General features: G+C 42.7%; 1 protein-coding gene across 1 annotated transcript in view; it reads right to left on the bottom strand.

Moving 5' to 3' along the window:
* LOC134347768 (uncharacterized protein C3orf38-like) overlaps positions 1-24,866 on the bottom strand; it is a 36,503-nt gene extending 11,637 nt beyond the window's left edge. The window contains exons 1-4 of the mRNA XM_063050171.1: positions 24,789-24,866; positions 21,620-21,701; positions 16,388-16,563; positions 8,609-8,705 (exon numbers count right to left, since the gene is read on the bottom strand). Coding sequence (XP_062906241.1) covers positions 8,609-8,705; positions 16,388-16,563; positions 21,620-21,701; positions 24,789-24,866 — 433 coding nt within the window. The remainder of the gene's footprint in view (positions 1-8,608; positions 8,706-16,387; positions 16,564-21,619; positions 21,702-24,788) is intronic.
* Positions 24,867-26,567: the final 1,701 nt, after the last annotated feature.

Raw genomic sequence — 26,567 nt, forward strand, 5'->3', positions numbered from 1 at the left:
TTTGCACTGTGACCAAGTGGGTTTCTACCTGGAGATGGATTTCCTTCCGAACTCCACATGCAGACTGGAAGGCTGATGGGTCACCCTGGTGCGTGGGTAAATGGAGGGATCTGGAGGGAGCTGAAGGGAATGTGGGTGGGTTAAAATAGGATTAATGAGTGTAAGTGGCTACTTAATGGTCAGCACAGACATGTGAGGTGAAGAATCTTTTCTTTGCTGTTTGACGTCTAGTATGCTTAATGACACAGACAGATGTTTTAAAGCAACACACACAAAATGCTGGAGGAACTCAGCAGGTCAGGCAGTATCTATGGAAAAGAGTAAACAGTCAACGTTTTGGGCCAAGACCCTTCAGCAGGACTGGAAAGGAATGCGAGATGACAGAATAAGAAGGTGCAGGGAGGAGAGGAAAGTGATAGGTGATAGGTGAAACTGGGAGAGGAGGAGAGGGTGAAGTAAAGAGCTGGGAAGTTGATTGGTGAAAGAGATAAAGAGCTGGAGAAGGGGGAATCTGATAGGAGGGGACAGAAGACCATTGATGAGAGGGAAGGGGGAGGAGCACCAGAGGGAGGTGATTGCAGGTAAGGAGATGAAGTGAGGGAGGGAAACAGGAATGGGGAATGGTGAAGAGGGGGAGGGAGGGGGGGTCATTACCATAAGTTCAAGAAATCGGCTTAGAGGCCATCCAGACAGAATATAAAGTGTTGATCCTCCAACCTCGGTGTGGCCTCATCAATACAGTAGAGAAGGCTATGGACTGACATGTTGGAATACAAGTAGAAATGAAATGGGTAGACACTGGGAGATCCAGCTTTTTGTGACAGACAGAGCGAAGGTGTTTGTTCAACCTTTCTCTGTAACTTGGGTGCCGGAATCCAGGTAACATTCTAGTAAATCTCATCTGTACTCCCTCTATTTTGTTGACATCTTTCCTATAATTCGGTGACAAGAACTGTACACAATACTCCAAATTTGGCCTCACCAATGCCTTGTACATTTTTAATATTACATCCCAACTCCCATACTCAATGCTCTGGTTTATAAAGGCCAGCATACCAAAAGCTTTCTTCACCACCCTATCCACATGAGATTAAATAGACTAAATAGTAAATAGTACTCTAATTTAAACATGTGCTTAAGAGCTCTGCTTTCAGATTTTTTTCTCTTCTTCTGCATCACTGAATATACAAAAAATAAACTGATCATTCATTACCAATACATCATTTCTGATAAAATTATGTATGGCTGCATTGGTACAATTACTGTGCATTAGCACTCCAATATTCTGGGTTTAAAGTGGAGTTTGATAGCTTCTTGATTAGTAATGTTGTCAAAGGTTACGGGGAGGAGGTAGGAGAATGGAGTTGAGAGGGATAATAAATCAGCCATTATGGAATAACAGAACAAACTTGATAAGCTGAATAGCCGAATTCTGCTCCTATGCCTTATGTTACCTTATTGAGATTCATTTACTTGCAGGCATTTTCAGGAAAAGAAGCAGATCCAGAAAAAAAAAGCAGATTAAGAAAAGGGTAAGAGAAACTAACTAGCACTTAATGCACTTGCACCTACCCAATCATACCCTACTATTTTCTGGCCTATTTCATGGAATATAAACTCAGAGGGAGGGTTCTGGTTAACTGGGACACATCATGGTCAGTACATTTTGATCCAATTAAGTAGCTGCCCCAATTAGCTGAAGTTTCATGAAAATAGTTAAAAAGGTAGAATAAAATCAAACTACCATTTAACTGAGAAGCAAATTACATATTGAAATGAAATATAGAACGGATTAGAACACTACAAATACCAGTACAGTGCTATAAAACTGTGTATTAGTTCCTAATAGTTATCACAAAGGAATTCATCCAGTAAGTACACTGCTGTGTTCTTTTTACTGACTGTAAATAAACAAAATCAGGGCAAACTGCATTGCCTTCATTGCCTTCCTGCACAGTAAAAATTTTAAAAAATACCAAAACTCGTTACTTTATGATTCTCCGACTATCGGCCCATAATGCAAGCAAACGCAACTAACACTATTTTAAAACTGCTGTGTCTGTCAGTGGCTGCACATCACAACCACAGATCCACTTGCATGGCGAAGGGCCTCAATCAAATCACACAAATATAAAGCATTTTCAGCACTGAAGACATGAAACATCAAATTGCAGCCAGAAGTGAGTCCATAGCCATGAGCTGCCAAGGCAATCAAACCTACTTAGCATGGGAACCAAGACTCCTGCACCTTCTGCCGGCAACACTGAGAAGGAGACCGGTTCAAACACAGGCGGGTGGCACTGAACACCCATTCATTTTCCGTTCTCATTCTCGTTGAATTTAATCTTGCTCAACGCTTTAATCAGAGTGGAGCAATGGAGCCAACCATGGGTTTGTGTTCTGCTATTTGGAATCAACGCAGCCACCCCCAGCTACAGCCACAATTACATTCCATGCTGAATCCCTCAGGAAATCACAGGAGCGATAGATCATTCAGTTGTCCCAATAATACATTGTTAAAAAGGGAAGCTACAGGCTGCAAACAATCACAGTTCAGAAGAAGTATATTTAGCAGAAGACGTATATTTAGCAGAAGACGAGTATACAGTAGTTTTCTAAACTGTCTGCAAGATGTTGCCATTGGTCGTTCGAGCCATCTTGCTGGAAGACAATTATATGCTAATTATTCACCGCATATGCTACTGGATAAGTTAGGGAGGGTTGCCTTGTATAGGAATATCATGAGTTTTTCAGAAAGTCTATTAAGGTTTAAAAGGAGAAATTTTCAACGGTTCTTGTTTCAGTCGAAGCAAGCAGCTGAGAAGAAGGGAGTGAAGAAATCGGGTAGAAAAAGTCGGGTTTTTGTAAACTCTGCTTGGGGAGAAAGGTCTGCACTGCACAGGCGCGTGACGTAGCGCGTCAAGGTTTAAAAGCAGACCACCATATACCGCGGCCATCGTTGTAGCGGCCATCATTGTAGCAGCCATCATCGGAGTGGACTGAGTCAGAGTGCGACGGCTTTGGCTCAGCAGGCTTCGGCGAGAACAGGCAGAGGCCAGGGTAGGTTCCGGTAAGTTTTTTGTTCAGATTGTTTAGAGTAGAGAGGATGCCAGGCAGGATGTTGGAATGCTCCTCTTGCAGGATGTGGGAAGTCAGGGAGCCCTCCGGTGTCCCTGACGACGACACCTGCAAGAAGTGCATCCAGCTGCAGCTCCTAACAAACCGCGTTAGGGAACTGGAGCAGGAGCTGGATGACCTGCAGATCATTCGGGAGAATGAGGAGATTATAGATAGTAGCTACAGGGAGGTAGTTACGCCAAAGGAGCAGAGGACAGGAAATTGCATCACTGTCAGGCGAGGGAAGAGGAAAGGGCCCGCGGAGCAGGGTTCCCCTGTCACCATTCCCCTCAACAACAAGTATACCGCATTGGATACTATTAGGGGGGATGACTTACCTGGGACAAGCTGCAGTACCCGGATCTCTGACACTGAGTCTGGCTCTGCAGTAAAGAAGGGAGGGGGGAAAAAGAGGAGAGCGGTAGTGATAGGGGACTCGATAGTTAGAGGTACAGATAGGAGGTTCTGTGGTCGTGACAGAGAATCCAGGATGGTTTGTTGCCTCCCGGGTGCCAGGGTCAAGGATGTCTCTGATCGATTGCATGACATTCTGAAGTGGGAGGGTGATCAGTCAGATGTCGTGGTGCACATCGGTACCAATAACATAGCAAGGAAGAGTGAGGAGGTCCTAGAGAGTGAGTATAGAGAGCTTGGTAGGAAGTTGAAAAGCAGGACCTCAAGGGCGGTAATCTCAGGATTGCTACTTGTGCTATGTGCCAGTTAGGGTAAGAATAGGATGCTCTGGAGGATGAACAAGTGGCTGAGAAACTGGTGTAGGGGGCAGGGTTTCAGATTTCAGGATCATTGGGACCTCTTCTGGGGCAGGTGGGACCTGTACAAGAGAGACAGGTTACACTTGAACTACAGGTGAACCAATATCCTTTCAGGGAGGTTTGTTAGTGCTACTGGGGAGGCTTTAAACTAGATTTGCAGGGGGATGGGAACCAAAGTGCCAGAGCTGACAGTGTGGCTGGGGTGAAAATAAATGATGTTAAAACTTCAAGCAAATCTGCTAATAGAAAGGTTGTGAGTGGTGGTAAAAATCTTCTGAGGTGTATCTATTTCAATGCTAGGAGTATTGCGGGGAAGGCAGATGAGTTGAGGGCATGGATTGACACGTGGAATTATGACATTATAGCAATTAGTGAAACTTGGCTACAGGAGGGGCAGGACTGGCAGCTTAATATTCCAGGGTTCCGATGTTTCAGATGTGATCGAGGCAGAGGAATGAAAGGTGGGGGAGTAGCATTGCTTGTCAGGGAAAATATTACAGCAGTGCTCAGGCAGGACAGATTACAGGGCTTGTCTACTGAGTCCTTATGGGTGGAGCTGAGAAACAGGAAAGGTATGGCCACATTAGTGGGATTGTATTACAGACCACCCAATAGTCAACGAGAATTGGAGGAGCAAATCTGCAGAGAGATAGCAGGCAACTGCAGGAAACATAAAGTTGTGGTGGTAGGGGATTTTAATTTTCCATATATTGATTGGGACTCCCATACTGTTAGGGGTCTAGATGGTTTAGAGTTTGTAAAATGTGTTCAGGGAAGTTTTCTAAATCAATATATAGAGGGACCAACTAGAGGGGATGCAATATTGGATCTCCTGTTAGGAAACGAGTTAGGACAAGTGACGGAAGTCTGTGTAGGGGAGCATTTTGGTTCCAGTGATCATAACACCATTAGTTTCAACTTGATCATGGACAAGGATAGATCTGGTCCTGGGGTTGAGGTTCTGAACAGGAAGAAGGCCAAATTTGAAGAAATGAGAAAGGATCTAAAAAGCGTGGATTGGGACAGGTTGTTCTCTGGCAACGATGTGATCGGTAGGTGGGAAGCCTTCAAAGGAGAAATTTTGAGAGTGCAGAGCTTGTATGTTCCTGTCAGGATTAAAGGCAAAGTGAATAGGAATAAGGGACCTTGGTTCTCAAGGGATATTGCAACTCTGATAAAGAAGGAGAGAGAGTTGTATGACATGTATAGGAAACAGGGAGTAAATAAGGTGCTTGAGGAGTATAAGAAGTGCAAGAAAATACTTAAGAAAGAAATCAGGAGGGCTAAAAGAAGACATGAGGTTGCCTTGGCAGTCAAAGTGAAGGATAATCCAAAGAGTTTTTACAGGTATATTAAGAGCAAAAGGATTGTAAGGGATAAAGTTGGTCCTCTTGAAGATCCGAGTGGTCGGCTATGTGTGGAACCAAAGGAAATGGGGGAGATCTTAAAAAAAGGTTTTTAGCGTCTGTGTTTACTAAGGAAACTGGCATGAAGTCCATGGAATTAAGGGAAACAGTAGTGAGATCATGGAAACTGTACAGATTGAAAAGGAGGAGGTCCTTGCTGTCTTGGGGAAAATTAAAGTGGATAAATCCCCGGGACCTGACAGGGTGTTCCCTCGGACCTTGAAGGAGACTAGTGTTGAAATTGCAGGGGCCCTGGCAGAAATATTTAAAATGTCGCTGTCTACAGGCGAAGTGCCGGAGGATTGGAGAGTGGCTCATGTTGTTCCGCTGTTTAAAAAAGGATCGAAAAGTAATCCGGGAAATTATAGGCCAGTAAGTTTAACGTCGGTAGTAGGTAAGTTATTGGAGGGAGTACTAAGAGACAGAATCTACAAGCATTTGGATAGACAGCGACTTATTAGGGAGAGTCAACATGGCTTTGTGCGTAGTAGGTCATGTTTGACCAATCTATTGGAGTTTTTCGAGGAGGTTACCAGGAAAGTGGATGAAGAGAAGGCAGTGGATATTGTCTACATGGACGTCAGTAAGTCCTTTGACAAGGTCCCGCATGGGAGGTTAGTTAGGAAAATTCAGTCGCTAGGTATACATGGAGAGGTGGTAAATTGGATTAGACATTGGCTCAATGGAAGAAGCCAAAGAGTGGTAGTAGAGAATTGCTTCTCCGAGTGGAGGCCTGTGACTAGTGGTGTGCCACAGGGATCAGTGCTGGGTCCATTGTTATTTGTCATCTATATCAATGATTTGGATGATAATGTGGTAAATTGGATCAGCAAATTTGCTGATGATACAAAGATTGGAGGTGTAGTAGACAGTGAGGAAGGTTTTCAGAGCCTGCAGGGGGACTTGGACCATCTGGAAAAATGGGCTGAAAAATGGCAGATGGAGTTTAATACAGACAAGTGTGAGGTATTGCACATTGGAAGGACAAACCAAGGGAGAACATTAAGGATTAATGGTAAGGCACTGAGGAGTGCAGTGGAACAGAGGGATCTGGGAATACAGATACAAAATTCCCTAAAAGTGTCGTCACAGGTAGATAGGGTCGTAAAGAGAGCTTTTGGTACATTGGCCTTTATTAATCAAAGTATTGAGTATAAGAGCTGGAATGTTATGATGAGGTTGTATAAGGCATTGGTGAGGCTGAATCTGGAGTATTGTGTTCAGTTTTGGTCACCAAATTACAGGAAGGATATAAATAAGGTTGAAAGAGTGCAGAGAAGGTTTACAAGGATGTTGCCGGGACTTGAGAAACTCAGTTACAGAGAAAGGTTGAATAGGTTAGGACTTCATTCCCTGGAGCGTAGAAGAATGAGGGGAGATTTGATAGAGGTATATAAAATTATGATGGGTGTAGATAGAGTGAATGCAAGCAGGCTTTTTCCACTGAGGCAAGGGGAGAAAAAAAACCAGAGGACATGAGTTAAGGGTGAGGGGGGAAAAGTTTAAAGGGAACATTACTGGGGGCTTCTTCACACAGAGAGTGGTGGGAGTATGGAATGAGCTGCCAGACGAGGTGGTAAATGCAGGTTCTTTTTTAATATTTAAGAATAAATTGGACAGATACATGGATGGGAGGTGTATGGAGGGATATGGTCCGTGTGCAGGTCAGTGGGACTAGGCAGAAAATGGTTCAGCACAGCCAAGAAGGGCCAAAAGGCCTGTTTCTGTGCTGTAGCTTTTCTATGGTTTCTATGGTTTCTAAGATTGAGAAAACCACATTATAACAACACAGCAGCATAATTTTAAATGAGAGCATTGTGCACAGTACTCAATGTAAAAATTATTTTTCATCAGCTGAAGGTTCAAAAAATGATTAGCAAATAAGTCCAGAGGACAGAAAATATTCAAGGCATCCTCAATATAATGGTCAGATGATAGACATTTACAGCAAACATTTGTGGGGAATTACATTTCTGCCAAATCTTGGTACACCAATCAAACATTTTCTTACCAAGATCTCAGTATCTCGAACTACCTCTCTCAAATGTTATTTGAAGGAGAACAGTCTGACACCAAAAGACTTTAGAGAGCATGTTGTTTGAATCCGTACTGTTATAATCCATTTGTGATCCTTGTACTAGAAAAAATGGCATATAAAAGAAAAAGCCCTCAAGTTTATGATCCTTAAAAGTCCAAGACTTCAAAGTTAAGGAAATCTGGAAAAATATTTTACAAAATAACATCCATATTTTCTATTTTTAGAAGACTATGTTTTTACTTTTTTAGGTGTGACGTGAGGGCACTAGCAGAGGCCGCCAGACGTCAGTTGTGGCTCAGCGCTCATACTGGGTACACGTGCGTTTGCTGTTCGCTGATATTTTGTGTTCACTGTTGACTTTGTGTTTAATTTCACTGTGAAAATGTCAAAAAGAGCTGCAGATACCCCTATGGGTAACAATGAGAAAAAGAGAAGGAAGCATCTATCATTATAAATAACGCAGAAAGTGGAGTTATTGCAAAGCCTGATCGTGGTGTGTCTGTGTGGCATCTTACTGCAGAAAATAGTGTCGGAACCACCAGTACATGAGTTAAATAAACAGAAAGACAAGTTACTGAAGTTGTATAGTGACAGTGACGTTCTACATTTATTCCAATAAATCGTTTACCGTGTGTTTGATTTGGTTCGTTTGAAGCTGTATATTTTTATGTTTTATAGAATGTTTTTGTTGGAAATAAATTTCTTTCGTGTCATTATTCCCTCAACAATACATTATAACAACTGTTTACATAGCATTTACATTGTATTAGGTATTATAAGTGAGCTTGGGATGATTTAAAGTATACGGGAGGATGTGCGTAGGTTTGGTGCACTGCTGGGTCCTAAAGTCTACTGCAATGACACCCGTAAAATAAGGAACAGGAGCACATGTGTTTTTTGGTATCGGGGGTAGCGAGGCGGGGGGGGGGGGGGTCTGAAATCCTAAAAATTCATAATTCCGAAATGCAACTGGAACCAAGGATTCCGGATAAGGGATTGTGGAACTGTAGTTATTAGAATGCCAATAAATTTAACAAATAAATATCTGTTCTTTTAACTGTTCAAATTTGGCAAGATAAAACATCTAATTAATTTATTTAAATACATTTAAAACTTCATAGAGTGTAAACGTGCAACTTTACACACAAGGTTGTTTTCAGATGCCAAAAATAGTCTAAAGAGAAAACAAATCCAATGATGCAAGAGAGAGAGTTACACGGTTATAAACATTTATAATCTATTTGTTAAATAGAAATCCACTTGATTGTACTTACCTACTGTAGTCAACCCACTGACTATAGTGTCCTTCAGTCCAAGCAAATTATCACAGCTTAATGATTTTAGGATTTCAGAACATCCTCTTCTTTGGGCCTGTGTAAAAGAATACATGATTTTTCTCCCTCCTAAATGAAATCACAAAGGTCACCAAAAATTTAGAGTCAACTCTGTTGGAAGATGCGCAGTAAGGTGCCACAGTGACCTCTGATTGGCTTCGAAAGCGTCAACGAGTCAATCAGCGTATTCGGGAAATTATATCGAAGTGAAACAAATACGTAATCAAAAGGAACAAGGGAAATTGAAACTGATATAAATCAGCTGATATAAACAGAGAACACCTTGAGATGTAAAGCTACAGAATTTATAACTGCTTCCTCGTCGACAGGCTTCAAACAGGCAAAAGGTTATTGTAGAAATTGAGGCTTCTGGAATAAGTCATTGATAGTTATAGCACAGAAACAAGCTCTTGAGTCCGCTGAATCTGTAACAAATTTCAACCACCCATGTCCTCTGATCCTACAAGTATCACTTTTGTATTCTCCCCGTATTGCCATTTATCCCCATCTGTTTAGAGCAATCACATAAACACAGGGGCAATTTTCAGAGAGAAATTAATTTGTCAGCACACACCTTTCCTACTCTCACACTGATTTACTATGCGTCTATTAAAATTACATGCAAAGTGGTGATTCTGGCCTTTGGTTTTATAACTCTGGAACATAAACAATAACAGATCATCAGTGCAAAACAAGCAAAATATAATTTCTCGCCCCATTCTAGTAAAATTGCAGTCATATGCGTTCTCTTTTTGGATCTGACAGAGAATAGGGAATGTAAATAAATAAATATGATCAGAACAGATTAAAACTAGCAAAGCAAAGGAAGGTTTAATTTCATAATCTTGTGCGCAAGGACCCCGACGCCTCCTGATCCCTCTCCTGTCTCAGCTGAGACCGCAGATGTGAACCCTCCCGCTCGGCTACCACCTCTCCTCATCAGCCCCTCGTCTCACACGCTTCTGCTAACGCTCGTCCTCCCCACTCCACCGAGTCCCCCTCTTTCCAGCACTTCACCTCCCCTGAATCCCCCAATTCGCTGCCCCCTTCTGACCCAATACCTGACCCTGTTGTATGCCTATCATCCCATCCACACCCCCTGCCAGCCCCCGTCCCACTTGCCTCTCCCTCTGTGAAGCACAATATCCTGTCCTCAGTGCGATCTCATCTTCGTTTTCCCCGTGTTTTCATCCATTTCCCAGCACTCAAATACACGCAATGGTCCGGGGACAAGCGTTACACCTGTCCCTATACCTCCTCCTTCCCTATCATCCAGGGCTCTAAACAGCCAGTCCAGGTGAGGCTGTCTTTCACGAGTGAACCCTGTGGATCGGCATATGGGAGGGAGATTAAAAATGCTGATTATTGACTACATGAGGAGGAAATTGGAGATCCATGAGCCAGTCCTCGTCACAGGATCAGAGGTGGAGAGGATCAGCAACTTTAAAATTCTCGGCATTATCATTTCAGAGGATCTTTCCATTACAAACAAGGCAAGGCAGCGCCTCTACTTCCTTCAACACCAATATCCTTGAACGGAAATTGTACAAAAAATAATGGATACAGCCCTGTCCATCACGGGTTCTCAATATTTATCGTTCACTTATTTATTGATATATTTTTTATCTGCAACTGTTTTTTGCACTTTTGCTGTTTGTCCGATGAGTGCAGCTTTTCCCTGATTCTGTTGTGCTCATTTTTTATTTATTACGAATACAAGAAAATGAATTTCAGGGTAGTCTATGGTGACATATACAGACATCCCACCCTGTAAAATCTCATTTCAGGGAGGTAGCATCATCAATTTGCGGGAGACCCCCGGAACTTCCGGGAGAGGTGGGATGTCTGCAATAGAGTAGCTGCTTAGCAGCTGGCCAGCTAGTTTAAATAACATTAGCTATGCTAATGAACAAATGACACCTGTTAAACTCACCTCAACATGTCTTTTACAGTCTTAACCCACAATGGGCAATAGAAAACTCACTGTTGCAAACAGTGCAGCGAGCAACACTGTCATTATTTTGACCCCTATTAGGCAGGGGTACACTTCGGTGTAGTCTGGGGTGACGTACGTTTTATATTTTCTTTTTTTGGAACACTCTGCTATGTCTCTCTCTCTCTCACACACACTCTCTCTCTTGTGATCTCTCTCTCGCGCGCTCTCTCGCTCTCTCTCTCGTGGTCGCTTTCTTGCTTGCTTTCTCTCTCTCTCTCGCTTGCGCTCTCTCTCTCTCATGCTCTCGCTTGCTTTCTCTCTCTCTCTCGTTCGCACGCTCTCGCTTGCTTGCTCTCGCTCTCTCTCACGCTCGCTCTTGTGGGCCTTCTCATGGTCGCTCTCGTGCTCTCTCTTGCTTTCTCTCGCTCACTTGCTCTCAAAAAATTGATCCGTGATATTGTATATAATTTGCGGGCATCAGGGAGCCACTATTCATATGCCGGAGACTCCCGGAACTTCCAGGAGAGGTGAGATGTCTGCATATATGAACTATGATAATAAATTTATATTAAACATGAATTTTGGTGTTGCGTATTGCATCTCATGCTCCCATTGCTGTTTCTTCTACATCAATGAGGATGGATGCATATTGAGGGACTGCTTCACCAGCACTTTTGCCCCACCTGCATGACACCCAGGATCTCTCGGTGGTCAGCCATTTTAGTTCCATTTCCACACGACATTTCTGAGCACAGCCTCCTCTACTGCCAGGTGAAAGCAAATTAGAGAAACAGCACTTCACATGCTGCTGGGAGAGCCTCAAATCTGGCAGCGTGAATCACAAGTTCTCAAGCTTCCACTATTCACTCCCTTCAATCTCTCTTGCCCTTATATTTTTTCCTTTCCCTCTTTTATTGACCTAATTGGCCTCCATAACTCCAATCCTTGCCCCTCCTCCACACTCTTCATCTGTTCATGACCCATACGCTGCTCTCAAAGGTCCTGATGAAGGGTCGAGGCCCAAAACATCAACTGTTCATTCCTTTCCATCTACGGTTCCTGGCCTGCTGAGTTCCATGCATCATGGATTAAATACATGTATTATGTATTAAAGGTGCATTCTGCAGTTTGATGTTTAATATTCTGTATGTTCAAAGCTTGTGTTTGTTGCTTGATTTGTTCTTTATTTAATTGTACTTTGGGTGTTTGATCTCTTCTTTAAATAGGTTGCATGATCGGTTTCTTTGTGGCTGCCTGTGGAAGGACAAACCTCAGAGTTGAACACAGTATATATATGGTGGCATACAAAAGTTTGGGCACCACCGGTCAAAATTTCTGTAACTGTGAACAGCTAAGCGAGTAAAAGATGACCTGATTTCCGAAAGGCATAAAGTTAAAGATGACACATTTCTTTAATATTTTCAGCAAGATTACTTTTTTATTTCCATCTTTTACAGTTGCAAAATAACAAAAAAGGAAAAGGGCCTGAAGCAAAAGTTTGGGCACCCTGCATGGTCAGTACTTAGTAACACCACCTTTGGCAAGAATCACAGCTTGTAAACGCTTTCTGTAGCCAGCTAAGAGAGTTTCAATTCTTGTTTGGGGGATTTTCACCCACTCTTCCTTGCAAAAGGCTTCTAGTTCTGTGAGATTCTTGGGCCGTCTTGCATGCACTACTCTTTTGAGGTCTATCCACAGATTTTCAATGATGTTTAGGTCGGGGGACTGTGAGGGCCATGGCAAAACCTTCAGCTTGCACCTCTTGAGGTAGTCTATTGTGGATTTTGAGGTGTGTTTAGGATCATTATCCTGTTGTAAAGCCATCCTCTTTTCATCTTCAGCTTTTTTACAGATGGTGTGATGTTTGCTTCCAGAATTTGCTGGTATTTAATTGAATTAATTCTTCCCTCTACCAGTGAAATGTTCCCCATGCCACTGGCTGCAACACAAGCCCAAAGCATGATCGATCCACCCCCGTGCTTAACAGTTGGAGAGGTGTTCATTTCATGAAATTCTGCACTCTTTTTTCTCCAAACATACCTTTACCCATTGAGGCCAAAAAGTTCCATTTTAACTTCATCGGTCCACAGGACTTGTTTCCAAAATGCATCAGGCTTGTTTAGATGTTCCCTTGCAAGCTACTGATGCTGAATGTTGTGGTGAGGATGCAGGAAAGGTTTTCCTCTGATGACTCTTACATGAAGGTCATATTTGTGCAGGTGTCGCTGCACAGTAGAACAGTACACCACCACTCCAGAGTCTGCTATGTTTTTCTGAAGGTCTTTTGCAGTCAAATGGGGGGTTTGATTTGCCTTTCTAGCATCCTACGAGCAGTTCTCTTGGAAGTTTTCTTGGTCTTGCAGACCTCAACTTGACCTCCACCATTACTGTTAACTGCCATTTCTTAATTACATTACGAACTGAGGAAACGGCTACCTGAAATCGCTTTGCTATCTTCTTATAGCCTTCTCCTGCTTTGTGGGTATCATTTAATTTAATTTTCAGAGTGCTAGGCAGCTGCTTAGAGGAGCCCGTGGCTGCTGATTGTTGGGACAAGGTTTGAGAAGTCAGGGTATATATAAAGCTTTGAAGTTTGCATCACCTGGCCTTTCCTAACGATGACTGTGAACAAGCCATAGCCCTAACAAGCTAATTAAGGTCTGAGACCTTGGTAAAAGTTATCTGAGAGCTCAAATCTCTTGGGGTGCCCAAACATTTGCATGGCGCTCCTTTCCTTTTTTTCACTCTAAAATTTTACAGAGGGCATTTAGAGATGGAAACAAGGAGGAGCTGAGGGCAATACAGAGGGACCTGAAAGCCAGGATCAAGGAGGCTAAAGACAGGTACAGGAGGAAGCTTGAGTAGAAACTCCAGCAGAACAACATGAGAGAGGTCTGGAGTGGGATGAGGACCATCACTGGGTTCCGGCAAAGTAGCAACAGAGGAGTTGAAGGCAGTGTGGACAGGGCCAACAAACTGAACCTGTTCTTTAACAGATTTGACATTGTGGCCCCTGCCCATCCCCCACATGAGTCATCTGCTGTTGGCCCCCAACCAACACATATTCCACTCTCCCCTCCTACCCCTCCTCACAGTCCCCCACCCTGCTCTCATGACTATACCCCTTCCCCACACGAAATCGCCACAGTGGGCTTCACAGCTGAACAGGTGAGAAGACAGCTGGAATGTCTAAACCCAAGCAAGACTGCAGGACCACATGGTGTCAGTACCGGGGTGTTCAAAGCCTGTGCCCCTCAGCTATGTGGAGTACTTTGCCATGTCTTCAACCTGAGCCTGAGGCTCCAGAGGGTTCCTGTACTGTGGAAGACGTCCTGCCTCGTCCCTGTGCCGAAGACACCGCGCCCCAGCGGCCTCAATGACTACAGACCAGTGGCATTGACCTCCCACATCATGAAGACCCTGGAGAGACTTGTTCTGGAGCTGCTCCAGCCTATGGTTAGGGCACACTTAGATCCCCTCCAGTTCGCCTATCAGCCCTGACTAGGAGTTGAGGATGCCATCATCCACCTGCTGAACCATGTCTACGCCCACCTGAACAAGCCAGCGAGCACTGTGAGGGTCATGTTTTTTGACTTCTCCAGAGCGTTCAACACCATCCGCCCTGCTCTGCTGGGGGAGAAGCTGACAGCGATGCAGGTGGATGCTTCCCTGGTGTCATGGATTCTTGATTACCTGACTGGCAGACCACAGTACGTGTGCTTGCAACACTGTGTGTCAGACAGAGTGATCAGCAGCACTGGAGCTCCACAAGGGACTGTCTTGTCTCCCTTTCTCTTCACCATTTACACCTCGGACTTCAACTACTGCACAGAATCTTGTCATCTTCAGAAGTTTTCTGATGACTCTGCCATAGTTGGATGCATCAGCAAGGGAGATGAATCTGAGTACAGGGCTACGGTAGGAAACTTTGTCACATGGTGTGAGCAGAATTATCTGCAGCTTAATGTGAAAAAGACTAAGGAGCTGGTGGTAGACCGGAGGAGAGCTAAGGCACCGGTGACCCCTGTTTCCATCCAGGGGGTCAGTGTGGACATGGTGGAGGATTACAAATACCTGGGGATACAAATTGACAATAAACTGGACTGGTCAAAGAACACTGAGGCTGTCTACGAGAAGGGTCAGAGCCATCTCTATTTCCTGAGGAGACTGAGGTCCTTTAACATCTGTCGGACGATGCTGAGGACGTTGTACGAGTCTGTGGTGGCCAGTGCGATCATGTTTGCTGTTGTGTGCTGGGGCAGCAGGCTGAGGGTAGCAGACACCAACAGAATCTACAAACTCATTCGTAAGGCCAGTGATGTTGTGGAGATGGAACTGGACACTCTGACGGTGGTGTCTGAAAAGAGGATGCTGTCCAAGTTGCATGCCATCTTGGACAATGTCTCCCATCCACTACATAATGTACTGGGTGGACACAGGAATACATTCAGCCAGAGACTCATTCCACTGAGATGTAGCACAGAGCGTCATAGGAAGTCATTCCTGCCTGTGGCCATCAAACTTTACAACTCCTCCCTTGGAGGGTCAGACACCCTGAGCCAAAAGGCTGGTCCTGGACTTATTTCCTGGCATAATTTACATATTACTATTTAATTATTTATGATTTTGTTATTACTATTTAATTATTTATGGTGCAACTGTAACGAAAACCAATTTCCCCCGGGATCAATAAATTATGACTATGACTATGACTATGACTAAAACAAAAATAATACACTAATCTTGCTTAAAATGTTGAAAAGAATATTTCATCTTTAACTTTAGGACTTTTGGAGATCTGTTCATCTTCTACTCACTTAACTGTTCAGAGTAACAGAAATTTTGACCGGGGTGCCCAAACTTTTGCATACCACTGTACTTTGGTAATAAAAGTATATTGAAACTTTGAAGCTTGATTTTTATTTCACCGCATTTGTATTACTACATTTGGTGGTTTCTACTAGTTGAATTCAATATTGGAATTTACGGAATGGCAGAAAAATGCCTTTCAACCCATCCTAGGTAAGAGTAACTCACCTAGTCCCCAGTTAGTAATACTATCCAGTCTTCTCTCTATGGCTTCATTCTTTTTAGATATCGGCTCTTTATAGATCTCTAGAATTAAACCTCTATCAACTATTACCCCTGTCAGTGTATTCCAGATGCTAAACAGTGTGTATAAAGTGCTTTCCTTTTACATTTACTTTGAAGCAATACCCCAGTGATGAGTTAGCAGCATTTATGTTGTGCTTTACATCACAGCTCCAGATATCTGTCAATATTACAAATCTAAGTGCAAATCATTTCTGAACCAAGTGAGGCAAGAATGCAAAGACATTAAATATGGTAATAATCATTTTGCCTCACTAATCTTATCCACCATTCTGTTAGTTGCAGCAACTCGATTTTCATCCCATTTCACGACTCTTTTTTACACTCCCAAAAATTAATCTGATAAGAAACAACCTCCATTTCAAATATATTTTGGGGTTCTTAAGAGAATACTTTCTTGAGCAGTATAACTATTGCAAATATTTTGTTTTAGTTATTTTTCTGGATAGCATTTTTTGGAATTATGGTTTTCAGCTAATTGAAGAATATCTTTCAAGTCTATGAACACTGAAAATAAATCATAAGGAAATTCTAATAGTTCGGAGGCAAGAACATTAAAATCTCCACATGCAGCTAAATATCTTTTGATGCACATAAATTACCCGTGAAGTATTCTGTGTTTGGTGCATAAATTGCAGATCTGCTTCAGCTATTAGTGGCTCTCTACTCACTTCTGATGTACTCCAATACTCCAAAACTACAGTAATAAGTTGTTGTTTGTCTGACGAAGTAGAAACAACGACACCCTGATTAATTAGGTACTTCAATATATCCTCGTGTCGAACCTTCCTGCGTTTCAGGAGCTCTTCTGCACTTTGGGTGTGGTTCAGAATGACACCGATGAGGTCTGCAAGAAAGTTCAAGAATATGTCATTTCTATGCACGTAAATGCCTAATCTCAACATTTGATTGTAAGTAATATAAAAAGGAATTGTAAGTACAATAATTAATACACTAAGAAGGTAAATGCGAATGAAAAATTATACTGTTTCTCTACTTCAACTAAAAAGAAATGTCTTGATTCTGCACTCAGTGAGGGAGAAATATGTCCACCGTTGCCAGGTTTGCTGCCTCTCAGCTCAGGGGTTGAGGTTCAATGCTGACTTCCACTGCTGTCTGTGCAGAGTTTGCACTGTGACCAAGTGGGTTTCTTCCTGGAGATGGATTTCCTTCCGAACTCCACATGCAGACTGGAAGATTGATGGGTCACCATAGTGTGTGGGTAAATGGAGGGATCTGGAGGGAGCTGAAGGGAATATGGGTCGATTAAAATAGGATTAATGAGTGTAAATGCATGCTTGATGGTCCGTACAGCCATGTGCGGTGAAGAATTTTTTCTTTGCTGTATGGCTTCTATTATGCTTAATGACACAGATACACATTTTAGAGCAACACACACAAAATGCTGGAGGAACTCAGCAGGTCAGGCAGTATCTATGGAAAAGAGTAAACAGTCAATGTTTTGGGCCGAGACCCTTCATCAGGACTGCAAAGGAATAGCAGTAAAACAGACTATCAGGATGGAGAGAGGAGAGGAAAGCGATAGGTGATAGGTGAAACCCGGGGGGGGGGGCTGTGAATTAAAGAGCTGGGAAGTTGATTGGTGAAATAGATTAAGAGCTCGAGAAATGTGAATGTGATAGGAGAGGACAAAAGACCATGCAAGAGAGGGAAGGAGAGGAGCACCAGAGGGAGGTGATTGCAGGTAATCAGATAAATTGAGGGAGAGAACCAGGAATGGAGAATGGTGAGGCGGGTGTGAGGCAATTACCAGAAGTTCAAGAAATCCGGTTGGAGGCTATCCAGACAGAATATAAGGAGTTGCTCCTCCAACCACAGTGTGGCTTCATCACTGCGGTGGAGGAGGCCACGGACTGATATGTTGGAATGGGAATGAGAAGTAGAATTGAAATGGGTAGCCACTGGGAGATCCAGCTTTTTGTGACACACAGAGCGAAGGCGCTCGGTGAAGTGGTCTCCCAATCTATATCGGGTCTCACCAATATACAGGAGGCCACTCCGGGAGCAGCAGACACAGCATATGACCCCAACAGACTCACAGGTGAAGAGTCGCCCCACCTGGAAGGACTGTTCGGGGCCCTGAATGATAATGAGGGAGGAGGTGTCCTCCCTCTCATAATAAATGCTAACATACCGTTTACCTTCCTGTTCTCCTATTGCATCCACTGGCTTTCAGTGACGTGTGCACAAGGACACCCAGCTTCCTTTGAACAGTAATACCATCCAATCTCTTGCTTGCCATTTACACAATACTCGGTATTTCTGTTTGTGTACTAAAGTAAATGACCTCATGTATTTTCCACATGATATTGCATACCCTCATCCAATTCATTCAGCTTGTCTATATCTCCCTCAAGTCACTTTACTCCACCTCAGTACTCACAATCCCACTATATTTTGTATTAATAGCAAAATTAGACATTTGACATCTGACGTTTAAGCCAAACTATTCATGTAGATTGTGAAAAGCTGGACCCCACACATCTCTGCCTTATCTCGCTGGTCACAGACTGCTAATCTGAAGTGGTTCTGTTTATTCCCATTCTTTGCTTTCTGTTCAATAGTCAATATATTTCAGCACATTTCCCTCCAATTCCATATTATCTATCGCTTTACCGACCTCCTGCATGGGACCATATCAAAATCTTCCAAGAAGCTGAATACACCATACTTGCTGGCTCCTGCTGATCTATTCTGCTAAACATGTCCTCAAAGAATACTTCAGGATTTTTCTTTCCAAAATTCACATTAATTCTGCCCAATTTCATTATAGTTTATTTGGAAAACATTTAAACCATTAATATTCCTTATTGATTCATGTATATAATGTTCTGTATATTCCAACAGCATGGTTGTATCGCCCATAAAATAGCTAAAAATGTGATTCTGAATAGGACACACACAAAATAAAACTTATGGTAAACTGCAGAGGTTAAAATGATCTATCATGGTATCATGCGTCCCACAGTGAGAAAGAATGACTTCAGACTGTGAATCTTCTTACTGTCTGAATGCCCAGAGCCTGTATGTGCTAAAGGGTTTTCTATGTTTCTAATATGAAATTAGTTTCTATGTTACATCAGCATGTATCAGCCAAACAAACAGGTGTGTCACCTTTACAAGCATGCACAGACAAGCCTTGGAGTACGTCAGCCAAATTTAGCTTTGTCCATCATATTGAAATAATGCATTTAAGATACTGTTCTGCACAGTTCCATGCCAGGCTTTAATTGGAAACACTGTATGACCGTAATTAAGCTGCTGGACTAATAATTAGAATTCAAAATCAAGTATTAAAAAGATGAATCTGACTACAACATAGGTAACTGGGAAATTAAAATTTAGTTATTTAATAAATATATACTTGAAATACTTCATTTGTACAGAGAAAGACACAAAAAAAATTTTCACTCGTCTCCTTCAGGAAAAGAATCCTATTGTTCCCATATGGTCGGAACTTTCAATGATACCAGATACACACTAAGGAGATTAATATTTAATTGCCCTCAGAATTATCTGAACAAAACATGTAAACAATTTAGGAATGAGCAATAAATGTCCCTGTCCTGTGCATGAAAGAAATAATATGGCTTCACAAGATATGCTAATACTCAATGCAATCAAGATTAAAGAGATGAACCTTAAAGAGATGGAGTTATGATAGTTCCCTCAAACGATGAGGCAAAGTAATTTCCAACCAGATTCAAGTAAAATGGAAATATTCATTCAACCATCTAGTATATAGTACCTTCCTTATCTCAGGAATGAGTTATGCTGAATGGGAGGGAAGGGGTGCAGGACTGAAAGCTCTGGACCAAATTACCCATGTTTCTCAAATGGTAACTTTCGACTACAGCCTCTATACACAGAGTTTAGAGTTCAAAATTCAAAGTAAATTTATTATTAAAGTGTGTATGTATCACTATATACTACCCTATGATGTATTTCCTTGCAGGAATTCACAGTAGAACAAATAAATATAAAGAATCAATGAAAAACTACAGACAAAGACCAACAAGTAACCAATGTACAAACTAATACATATTCATCGCAAAGTGAGTTAACCACAACCGTCAATTGACCTTATCAATGACCTTCCGGAAATGCAGATATACGATGGTGATTCTACCATGTTCAGTGTCATTCATAACTCCTCACCTGCGACAAAACCTCAGCACCATTCATAAATTCTACTTTCACTACAGATGTGAATGCCACTGATCATTTCCAGCAAAACAGTCAATCAACTCCCTATTATTTTCACCAAATAGCTCACCGTCAACACCTTGTAAACTTAACTGAGCTGGCCAAACGAATATGGCCACAAGAGGTGGTCAGTAGGTTAATCTTCTGTGGAGACGGACTCTCCTAGTACCTTCCCAAAGCCTTTCCAGCATTCACAAAACACAGCTGAGGCATGTGATGCAATACTTGCCACTTTCCTGATGAGATTAATTAGTACCTTCACTGATCAATTCCTCCATCTCTGGAACACTGAATGTTAGTTAATGTGTATCATCTGAGAAATGTACTGGCCCAACTTATCGGGTCTCCTTTGACAGTATCTCATAAATCCACCACTGTCAAATAGAAGGATAATGGCAGAAGGTAAAGAGATCCACAACAACTTCTGCTTCCTTTCTACATCTTTGTCTTGTCACAGTCATAGATCACTTGCGTGCCGAAGCAGTTCAATCAAATCACACAAATAACAAAACATCTTCAGCACTGAAGACATTAAACATCAAATTGCAGCCAAAAGTAAGTCCACAGACATGAGCTGCCAAGAAAATCGAACCTTCTAGCATGGGAACCAAGACTCCGGCACCTTCCGCCGGCAAAACTGAGAAGGAGACCGGTCAAACACAGGCAGGTGGCACTGAACACCCATTCGTTTTCCGTTCTCATTCTCGTTGAATCTAATCTTGCTCAACGCTTTAATCAGAGTGGAGCAATGGAGCTTTTTTTTTGGAAATGTAGCAATTTAGAAAATATACATTTATTAGAATGCTAATGAATATCAATATTTAATAAATATCTGCTCTTTTAAATGTTGCAAGATAAAAATACCTAATTGATTTCTTTAAATACATTTAAAACTTCATCGAGTGTAAACGCGCAATGTTACACACAAGATTGATCTCAAACGGCAAAAATAGTCTGAAGAGAAAACAAATCCAGTGTTGCAAGAGAGAGAGAGTTACACGGTTATAAACAATTATAATCTATTTGTTCGATAGAAGTCGACTTGGTTGTACTTACCATCTGTAGTCAACCCTCCACTGACTACAATGTCCTTCAGTCCAAGCAAATTATCGCAACTTAATGATTCTAGGATTTCCGAACATCCTCTTCTTTGGGTCTGTGTAAAAGAATACATGATTTTTCTCTCTCCTAAATGAAATCTCTCAGGTCACCAAGAATTTAGTGTCAACTCTGTTGGAAGATGCGCAGTAATGTGCCACAGTCACTTCTGATAGGCTTTGAAAACGTCAACACGTCAGTCAGCGAATTCGGGAAATTACATCGAGTGAAACAAATAATCAAAAGGAACAAGGGAAATCGAAACTGATAGAAACAGGAAACGCCTTGAGATGTAAGGCTACAGAATCTATAACTGCTTCCTTATCGACAGGCTTCAAACAGGCAAAAGGTTATTGTAGAAATTGAGGCTTCTGGAATCAGAGTCATTGATAGTTATAGCACGGAAACAAGCTCTTGAGTCCGCCGAATTTGTAACAAACTTCAACCACCCATGTCCTCTGATCCTACAAGTATCACTTTTGTATTCCCCCCGTATTGCCATTTATCCCCATCTGCTTACAGCAATCACCTAAACATAGGGGCAATTTTCAGAGAGATATTAATTTGTCAACACACACCTTTCCTACTCTCACACTGATTTGCTATGCGTCTATTAAAATTACAGGCAAAGTGGTGATTCTGGCCTTTGGTTTTATGACTCTGGAACGTAAACGGTAACAAATCATTAGTGCAAAATAAGCAAAATATAATTTCTTGCCCCATTCTGGTAAAATTGCAATCACGTGTGCTCTCTTTTTGGATCTGAAAGCCAAGAGGGAAAAGTAAATAAATAAATATAATCAGAACAGATTAAAACTAGCAAAGCAAAGCAAATTCCATAATCGGCTAGGCAACAACACTGACGCCCGACGCAGCCGCATCTGTGATAGACCCCCAGATGAATCCTACCGCTCATCTGCCACCACCTCTCCCCATCGGCCCCTCGTCTCACACTCCTCTGATAACCCTCGTCCTCCCCTCACTCCTCCGAGTCCCCCTCTTTCCACCACCTCACTTCCCTTGAGTCCTCCAAAACACTGCCCTCTTCTGACCCAATACCTGACCCGGTCGTGCCCTCAACCTCTGCCCCCCGCACCCACCACTCCTACCGACCTCTCTCTCTGTGAGCCACAACAACCTGTCCTCAGTGCGGTCTCATCTTTGTTTTCTCCAGGTTTTCATCCATTCCGTTTCCCAGCACTCAACTACATGCAAGGGGTCTGGGGTCAAGTGTTACAGCTGTCCCTATACCTTCTCCCTCCCTATTATGCAAGGCTCTAAACAACCAGTGTGTTGGCGCGTGGCCAAGTGGTTAAGGCGTTGGACTAGTGATCTGAGGGTCGCTAGTTCGAGCCTCAGCTGAAGCAGCGTGTTGGGTCCTTCAGCATTGTGGCATTTAACCACATATTGCTCTGCGACGATACCAGTGCCAAGCTGTATCGGCCCTAATGCCCTTCCCTTGGACAACATCGGTGGCGTGGAGAGGGGAGACCTGCACCATGGGCAACTACCGGTCGTCCATACAACCTGCACCCTGGAAACTTTCCAAGGCACATATCCATGGTCTCACGAGACCAATGAATGCCCATAAAAAAACAACCTATCCAGGTGAGGTTGTCTTTCACAGATGAATCCTCTGGATCAGCATATCGGAGCGAGATTGAAAATCTAGCTGAGTGGTGCCACAACAACCTCTCACTCAATCTCAGCAAAACCAACAAGCTGAGTATTGGCTACATGAGGAGGAAAATGGAAAATCCATCAGCCTGTCCTCATCACGGGATCAGAGGTAGAGAGGGTCAGTAACTTTAAAATTCTTGGCATTATCATTTCAGAAATTATCATTTCCATTACAAACATGGCAAGGCAGCGGCTCTACTTTCTTCAACATCAATGCCCTTGAACGAAAGGCCGAGAAAGTTTAATGGACACAGCCCTGTCAATCATGGGTAAAGCCCCACCCACCAACCACTGAGTACTTGTACAAGGAGCACTCTCACAGGAAAACAGCATCCATCATCAAGGATGCTCAGCATCCAAGTCATGCAACTCCACCTATCACCACCCAGCTTCTGACATCATTCTCACTCTCCTCAGAATCAGAATCAGGTTTAGTATCACCGGCATACGTCGTGTCATTTGCTAACTATGCGGCAGCAATACAATGTAATACAAAAAAAAATTAAATTACATGATGAAAATATATATTAAATGGTTAAATTAAATAAGTAGTTCGAAAAAATAGAAATTAAAAAGTGAGGCAGTGTTCACGGATACAATTTCTATTCAGAAATCAAACATCATAGGGGAGGAAGGAGGAGAAGGAGGAGGAGGGGAAGATGGTGGTGCAACGGCAGTGCGCACAGCCACTTCAGTGGTGATGTCTGTTAACTGTCAAGTCGGGGACCGTGCACAATTCTGATTTGATGGAGACGGACGTGACAGTACGGAGGAACATTAGATTAGATTATTAGATTAGATTAGATTATGAGGACACGCAGTTCTCTTTTATTGTCATTTAGTAATGCATGCATTAAGAAGTGATACAATATTCCTCTGGTGTGACATCACAGAAACACAGGACGGAACATCTGGAAAACTTCTGAAATGCCCGCTTCGCTGCTGCTGCTACTGTGTGGTAACCGGAATCTCCGGAGCAGAAGGCGCCAAAATCCTCGTGTTTCAGCAGCCGGGGCGAGGTCGAAGGCGCTCGGCAGGGGATGGCGCTCAGGAGGCTGTATCGGAGAGGCTGGTCGGAGGCTCGAAGTTTTCGGACGGATGGACTCACTGTCGGCTGTGGTCGGCTGCTTCCAAGGCATCGGCAAGTTGACGGTGGCTGGAGGTTTATGGCAGGGAGTTTCTCCCTTTTGTTGCCTGCTATCGGGGCACGGGAGTCGATCAACTCGGGGACTTTTGAGACTTTATTTACTGTGCCCATGGTTTGTTCTTCATCAAGTTATGGTATCGCTTTGCACTGCTGTAACTATATGTTATAATTATGTGGTTCTGTCAGTGTTAGTCTTTGGTTTGTCCTGTTTTCTGTGATATCATCCAGAGAAACATTGTATCATTTCTTAATGCATGTATGCATTTCTAAATGACAATAAAAGAGAACTGAGTGTTCTCATAATCTAAATCTTAAAAAAAAGTTGTTCTTGAATCATTGAGTGTGTGCCTTCAGACTCCTCTACCTCTTTGCTGATGGTAGTAATGAGAATAGGGCGCGTCATAGGTGATGGGGTTTCTCAATGATGGATAGCACATTCTTGAGACACCGCTCCCTGAAGGTGTCCTGGATATGACCAAGGCTGGTGCCCATGATGGACCTGAGTAATTCTACAACTCTCTGCAACTTACTTCAGTCCTGTGCCCCACATTACCAGATGGTGATGCAGCCAGTTAGCATACTCTCCATGGTACATCTGTAGAAATTTCTGAGTGTTCTCGGTGACATACCAAATCTTCTCAAACTCTTAATGAAATATAACCTCCATCTTGCATTCTTTATGGGTGCATTGATATGTTGAATACAGTTTAGGTCTCAAAGATATTGATATCCCAGAACATGAAATTTCTCAATCCTTGCACTTCCGATCCCTCTGTGAGGATTGGTTTGTGTTCACTGATCTTCCCCTTTCTAAAGTCCACAATCAACTCTTTGGTCTTACTGATGTTGAGTGCAAGGTTGTTGCTGCGACATCACTCAGCTAACTGATATATCTTGCTCGTGTACGCCCTCTCCCGTACCAGGGGTCCACTAGCCTTGGTAGTATCCAGGACATCTTCAAGGAGCGGTGCCTCAAAAAGCTGGCATTCATCATTCATGATGCCATCTGAGATTCTGCCAACAGTAGTTGTATCATTGGCAAATTTTTGGATGGCATTTGAGCTGTAGCTAGCCACACAGTCATAGGTGTAGAGAGAGTAGAGCAGATGGCTAAGCACACATCCTGAGATGTGCCAGTGTTGATTGTCAGCAAGGTGGAGAAGTTATTTCCACTTCACACAGATTGTGTTCCTCCAGCTAGGAAGTTGACGATCCAGTTGCAGAGAGAACCTCAGAAGCACAGGTTCTGAAGCTTTTTGACCAGAACTGTAGGAATGATGGTGTGAAACTCCGAGCATCCCGACATACAGTTGCAAGAAAAAGTTTGTGAACCCTTCGTTTTTCTGCATTAATTACTCATAAAATGTGGTCTGTTCTTCATCTAAGCGACAATAATAGACAAACACTTATGTCTTTATTGAACACGTTGTTTAATTATTCACTGTCCAAACTGGAAAATTTATGTGAACCCTTGTATGTAAAACTGGTAGAACCGCCTTTAGCAGCAACAACCTCCACCAAATATTTCCTGTAGCTGCTGATCAGACTTGCACAACACTGAGGAGGAATTTTAGACCATTCCTCCATACAAAACTCCTTTGGTTCAATGTTTCTAGGATACCGTGCATGAACAGACCTCTTCAGTTCATGCTACAGCATCTCAATTGGTCTCCTACTTGGCCATTCCAAAACACTAGTTTTCTTCTTTTTAAGCCATTCTGTTGTTGATTTATTCTTTGTCTTTTTGATCACTGTCTTGTTTCATCATCCAACTTCTATTAAACTTCAGGTGATGGACTGCTACCCTGAAATTCACCTGTAAAATATCTTGATACAATTTTGAAGTTGTTGTTCCCAGAATGATTGCAAACTGTGCAGACCCTGAGGGAGCCAAGCAGCCCCAAACCATGATGCTCCTTCCACCATGCTTCACAGCTGGGATGAGGTTTTGGTGTTGGTGTGCAGTGCCCGTTTTATCCAAACACAGCAGTATATATTTCTGCCAAAGGATCATGTCAACAAAACATTGTCCCACAAGTGTTGCTGAACAACTAGGTGGTCTTTTGCCAACTCGAGCCGTGCAGCAATCTTTTTTTGGAGAGCAATGGTTTCATCCGTGGTGTCCTTCCATGAACACCATTCTTTTTCAGTGTTCTTCTTATAGTGTACACATGAACAGAGACTTCAACAAGCTCTAAAGATTTCTGCAGGTCTTTTGCTGTTTCCCATTGGGTTCTTTTTCACTCCTTCAGCATTGCATGTAGTGCTCTTGGTGTGATCGTTGCAGGTTGCCACTCCTAGGGAGAGTAACAACAGTACTGACTTTCCTCCATTTGTAGACAATATCACTTACTGTGAGCTAATGAACACTCAGGTCTTCAGAAGTGCTTTTGTCGCCTTTTCCAGCTTCAGGCCCCTCTACAATCCTTCTTCTAAGGTTATCTGAAAGTTGTTTGATCAAGGTATGGTGCACATAATCAGATTTTTTTTTAGAAGAGCAGGCTCTGTCGGTAACCTGACTTTGTGTGTCTTTTTTATAGGGCAGGCCATCTCTACAACCCAGAGATGATTGTAACCAATCATCTAATTGATTTCAACACCTCACTCCAGACAGCTTTTGTCAAACGCATTACCCCAGAGGTTCACATACATTTTTGAACCTAAACTGTGATTATTTAAATGGTGTATGCAGTATTGAT

This window comes from Mobula hypostoma, chromosome 6, assembly GCF_963921235.1.
Source record: "Mobula hypostoma chromosome 6, sMobHyp1.1, whole genome shotgun sequence".
NCBI classification, from domain to species: domain Eukaryota; kingdom Metazoa; phylum Chordata; class Chondrichthyes; order Myliobatiformes; family Myliobatidae; genus Mobula; species Mobula hypostoma.